General features: G+C 40.0%; 1 protein-coding gene across 1 annotated transcript; it reads left to right on the forward strand.

The window, feature by feature from the left end:
* The first annotated feature begins 2,775 nt into the window (after positions 1-2,775).
* Positions 2,776-3,435, forward strand: LOC105043099 (zinc finger protein 11-like). The gene has a single exon (XM_010920520.3). The coding sequence runs from the start codon at positions 2,776-2,778 to the stop codon at positions 3,433-3,435; it is 660 nt and encodes a 219-aa protein (XP_010918822.1).
* The last annotated feature ends 2,613 nt before the right edge of the window (positions 3,436-6,048 follow it).

The following is a 6,048-nucleotide window of genomic DNA, read 5'->3' on the forward strand; positions in this document are numbered from 1 at the left end:
CGGTGAATTGGATCTATAGGAATATATTTTGGTGATTGGAATGGTGCATGCAGTGTAGGGTATAATTTACATGTGCGCATGGGGTTTCCCTCGCGGCTCACCAGCATAGTGCAAAGGACTACAGAGCCTGGCTTTCAAACCAAGCAATAATAAGCCTAAATCTTGCTGGTCATCATAATTGGAAGGTGCAGGGGCAGATCTTGACACATAAAAACCCAGTGCAGGGAGTCCATGAATCCAAGCACCCAACCTTATTTATGACTCTGGACAATCCAAGAGTTAGTTCCTTCTCAGACCCAAAGGCCCAGACCATAGAGATCCTGACACCAGCCCCAGTGGATGGGGTTTATGCTTTTGCTTTCTTCTTTCCCTTCTTTTCCTCCTAGTGCTATTGTTTTGCAAAGAAGGCCCATTCCACAAATCACAGATTCACATGCAGTGCCGTCGCTTTGCTGACAAAAGAGCGAGACGTCTCTCAAATGAATGACTTGAGAGACTTATTTATGACAGTTTTGCAATGCTCGTTTTAAAAGCCACAGTGTGCGGGCTGAGTTGACTGATGGAATATTTTCGTAGCAGAAATGACACCTTAGCCAATCATGAGGCTTGGGGCTCTGCCCAAGCTCTGCATGGCCCATCAAGCCATCTGCACAGCCAATCAGTAGGCCACAGAACTTAAAAGAAACCCTAGAAACAAAAAAACTAGTGAGGTTTTATACCACACAACCTTAGAAAGGTGGTAAAACTGCTCTAGCTTTAAGGGGGCCTCAGTGCAAGGGGTACAAAGGATGCTTATAAATTGCAGTACTTTTAGGTGGAGTGATTCAGAAGCAAACTCTAAGCTCTGCTTGGTAACATCTGCAATTTTGGCCATGCATCCCTATTAAAGATGGCCTGGAATTAGCAAACAAAGGGTGCATGCAATTGGCTATTTTTGTCTCCCAAATCTAAGGCCAGGGTTTGGTGGGATCCCTTTGTCCTTCTTGGGTCATTTCTAAAGAAAAGTTGCTGTCTGGTATGCACCTCCAAGTCACAAGTTCTAGCCATGGTTGCGCATGTTGCTCTTGGGGAATAATTTGAGTTGTACCATGAATCCAATGTTCTTTTGTGCTCCGTATCACATGCAAAAGACTAGATACTATTCATGAGCGAATGACAATATCTTCCTGTAACTGGAGCAATGCCCGCAGTATTTCTCAGATAAAAAAGCGAGGGGGAAAGAATGCCCGTAGGCTACAAATATGAAATATATTGCACGTAAAACACAGGCCACCAGTGGACTTATTTACAAGCTATGCTACGCGATATGACAAATTCTAATACTAACTTGAATAAGTATTTTGAATATGTTGAGCCTTTCTGATCATAGTTTGATACAAAAGGTCTAGCTTAGAAGAATAATTAGCAGCAGCTGCACGTCACACACATCTTTTCTTTATAATAAAAAAGGGGGAAAGCTTGCTGGTTACGGTCAACATGAAACTAGCTTGCCTACTTGCACAATTTCTTGGTATTTTGCGCTAGAAACTAGCCTGCCTTCGCTAAGGTTAAGGTTAAGGAGGTAGGGAATGGAAAATGGGAGGGGGCGCCCCTCTCTGTGCAGCCCAAAGTTGTCAAGGTCTCATCCACTTTCTAGCTAGTGCATCATACTGCCAAGGACCAAGTTGATCAGATACAGTGTACTTCTACACTACTCTTGTCAACGAGCGCATCGATCTCCTTCGTCCTAAGATTCTGCTCAAACTCAAAAGAAAGACAAAAATTTAAATTCTTAGATCACGAAAGGAGCACCAAAAAAAATTCAAATTGGGGAAAAAGGTATTCCCAATCCACGAATGGCATCATTCCTCGTATGAAAGGAGGGAGACATTTTATTGGCATAATTTGCTGTGAAAAAATAAACTCAAGCAAAACAAGAAATGGAGTACAGAAATATGTTAATTTTCTGTTTGACTGCTTATAATTGGACTCCTAGATCTAGTTCCTAGCATAGGCAATTTTCGAGCTTTCAACAAATTTAATGTTAGTGCAAATCTGCATGAAACTCCAAATGCTTAGCAACAACTCTAGTTACCACTCAACGCCCAAGAATAACAAAGAGAGCTTATACATGATTAATGTATTTTGTCATGAAGTAGTAGTAGAGCATTGAGAGATGCCAAGCATCAAAACTAGAAGGGAAACCCCAAGAACCAATCCAATAATGGTGTCCCCAAAGAGCAAAAACTCTCACTGAGGTAGTCTTGTCATTAAACCAATGTCTTGTTCCCTTAGTGCCCCTACCATCCAGTGCCCACTCCTCTCACGTGCAGACCCTGGAGGACTCGGGAAGAGTTGGAACAAGGTGTTCGCAGAAATGGCAAAGGGCATAAGTTTGCAGGGTCCCGAAGTGCCACATTTGATAAGCTTTGCCCAGTTATAGTAACAGACATCTGCAGGTGGTGCCGCGAATGGGATTTTCAGTTTCGGGGTTACAATTTGATGGGCACTTCAGCAGCCCCATCACTCTCCGGTCAGATGAAATAATAGTGCTAACAAGTGAAACCAAAGGAAAGCAAAAGAAAGAAAGACATAGTAGAGATGGAAAAAGAGAGCAAGAGAGGCTCTAGGTTCGGTTTATGATTACGCTGCTCAGGTGAGTGAGTACTCAGTAGTACTTGCCTTCTTCTTTGGCTGCATCTTTCCAACTTGTCATAAAGTCTCCTTGTTATCTGTTTTGCTTAGGCTAGAGCTCTTGTGATGTTTTGTAAGTTGGAGTACTGAACCAAAGGATCCATGGAGAAGGGTGGTAGAAGCTCTAGAGACAACAGCGACAATCATAACAGCAGCAGCAACAAGAAGGTTAGAGAGCCATGGAGTTGTACCCAAGTGGGAAAAGGGGACACTGTTTGTAGTGACTTGATAGGAGGCTTCTTATGGCCTCCAAGGTCATATACTTGTAGCTTTTGCAAGAGGGAATTTAGGTCAGCGCAGGCCCTTGGTGGTCACATGAATGTCCATAGAAGGGACAGAGCTAGATTGAGGCAGTCTCCACCATGGGATCCCCCACTTTCTAACCATACCCCTAACCCTAATCCAAGCGGTACCCTCATCCCTAACCTTAATGTTTCACCACCTTCTAACGCTAGTGATACTAGGCTTTCTCCAAGGACCTATAGATTCCCCTCCCTTCTCTCTCCTCTCAACTGTTTCTCTTCCTCGTCATCTTCGACCTCCTTAGCTGAACTGTTCAGCTCCAGAGGTGGAGATTTGAAGGGCATGGAAGCAGTGAAGGCCTTGTTTGGGGTTGAAGAGTTGAGAGATCTTATGAAGGAAGGCACAGCTGATGAGTTCAGAAGGGAAGGAGAGGTTGTGAGACTGGACTTGGAGATTGGAACACGAGGTGATTCGGAGGAAGATGATTTGGATTTAGAGCTTCGACTTGGTTACACTTAAAAGTGTATGATTTTATGCTACTTTATTTGGTTATCGTTTTCTTCCATTTCCTAGCTAGCTGCAAGTCTACATCTAGTAGAAGAATGATGAACAGTATATTGATGAAATGTTTCTGTTTAAGGTGCGAGTTATATCTTTTGGTAGAGAAACTAGATGGACTCATCTAAATATGATCATATATAAGAGTCATATATATATATATATATGTATGATCATATATCAGAATGAAATGATGCTTGTTGGCAATTTGATTTTGTTGTTATTTGTAACTGCTGATGCTGCATTATGAAGAATTCTGTGATGCAATTATCCCATGAGCTGAAAACATAAATCCTCTTTATTTTGGACTTTCTGGCATTTCTTTTCAAGGAAAAGACAGTAACTGGAGCGATATTTGATCTTCACAAAAAAGAAATTTAAATAAAAAAATATGGTTGGTTTATCGATTCCGTTTTTCTTCCCTCCAAATTTAGCTTCCGGGTGCGGAAGAATGCTCCAAATCATATTATTTGATCCCGTTGAGTTTTTAATATGTAATTGTAATCCTAACCAGTTAGGCATAAAAGAGTTTACTACAGTAATTTTCTTTACAAAAATTTAGTGCATAATTAATTTCTTTTTTCTTTTTTTGATGTAAAGGGAGGAAAAAAACCCACCCAAATTTATTATAAAAAAAGAGAGTACAGAAAATATTAAAAAAAAAGAGAGAAAAGAACCCCTGATACAGAGAGAGAAAGATAATTAATTCATATTTATGTCACTGAAAAGCATTAAGTTTTACAAACTGATGGTATTGTAAAGGATAAAGTATCTATGGTTAGCATAAATGTTATAGCTTATTTCTTCTTTGAGATCATCTTTCGCCATGCTGTTAAATTTTATACATTAAACTTGTTCATGCAAAAAAGTTGATGTATGAGCATATATATTTGATACAACTCGCCTCTTAAAAATTGAAGTTAAACGGCAGGCAGATATCGCAGTGATTTTTCTTAATAGAAGAGCTATGAATTACCTGATGGCATGGATCGATCATTTTGGACAAAAACATAAGACAGATGAGTCCAATTTAATCATTCCAATGCTTAGAAGAGAATGTCATGGGTGGATGATTCCCTCGAGAGTCTTGTAACATGTGATTCCAAAGAAAATAACATGGCACCTATCTTTACATTTGCAAAGGAAATTAATTTTCTGGTTAACCTACTTCTCATGTAGATTTTGAAATTGGAATTCTTTGAGATGAACGTCCATCGAGATTAACTACAAAAATTAAGAACATTGCTGCATTTTTCACATGTTTAATTCGGTGCCCGACCCCACCTCCCTCCTTTGGCCCCACCTTTTGAGAAATCCTTGGCACTCCCTCTTGTTCAATGTGCAATTTTACGTCATGCTGGCAGCCTTTATAATCAGAACTCTGCAAACACGCATGCCTGGGTGATAATAATGCCAAGATGGCCGATCCCTCTTGAGAGTTCTGATGCTGCAATTCTGATATATTTCATCTCAGTTTCTTTCTCCCACAATTACTTGGACTTGTTCACATATATATAGTGTCCATGAGCTGTTGCAAACCTTACTCCTAACTATACCAAAGAAGCAAATATACTTTAAGGAGGAAGTTTGTCACCTGGTAGCTATTGCAAATGTAGCAAATAAATTCTCCAAGGCATGATGGTATCTTGTTTTCCCAACAATTTGAGATCGTACAAAATACTCCTTCTGGTGATGTGCGCACCCGCAAATTGCCCTTGTAAAAAAAAAGAAAAAAATGATCTCCTCTCTCTCTCTCTCTCTCATGAGTTATGATCTTTGAGCCTTGGTTTTCTCTTGATATGCGTTTTCGAATGACTCCTCTTTTTTTTTTTTACATTGTATATGTGTATTTTGTGAGTGTTTGTGGGCAGTGTTTGACGAGCCAGGGAATGATGGCTGTTTCCATAGAAGGGGGGAAGGGATAGGCGTGTCAGTCCGAGATGAGAAAGCGAAGTCTAAAGAGGATTGGGCATCTCTCCCCGGACATGACGGGCTTTGTTTGTAATGAAAGCGTGGAGATCATTACATTGAGAGCGTCCAGTAGTTGGAGGAGGAGTCAGGTTACTTGGTTTCATGGGCACTTCATTCATTTGCAAGGAAAGAAGGTAGAGGGAATGTGAGCTTTTTAAAAGAAGCATTTAACCAAAAACCTTAACATCACATCCTTATATTGGCACGCGAGCCGACATCTATTGGACCCACAAGACTGGGAAAATGCAATTTTGTGTTTGGGAAATTCGTTCTAGTTGACTGGCATTATGTAGCTCCCAGTTACATATATGTATAACATATTATGTAAATAAAAAACAAGTACTGATTATTGAATCGATTCGTCTTCGTATAAAACGTCCGTAAAATTTATTATATAACAAATCCTATATGATAGAAATCATATAATCAATCACATGGGAGATTGACAACTCGTTTTTACTTGCAAAGAGTGTGATCGACGATTTCCTATGTCTTTTGATTATATACTTTGGACTCTTTATCATGTTCTTAAGTGCTCTCCTCCTTTTTGTCGATTTGAATAGCATGAATTTGCAATTGGGGATCTACTGAGAGATGAAATAG

Source organism: Elaeis guineensis, chromosome 4 (genome assembly GCF_000442705.2).
Source record: "Elaeis guineensis isolate ETL-2024a chromosome 4, EG11, whole genome shotgun sequence".
In the NCBI taxonomy this organism is placed as follows: Eukaryota; Viridiplantae; Streptophyta; class Magnoliopsida; order Arecales; family Arecaceae; genus Elaeis; species Elaeis guineensis.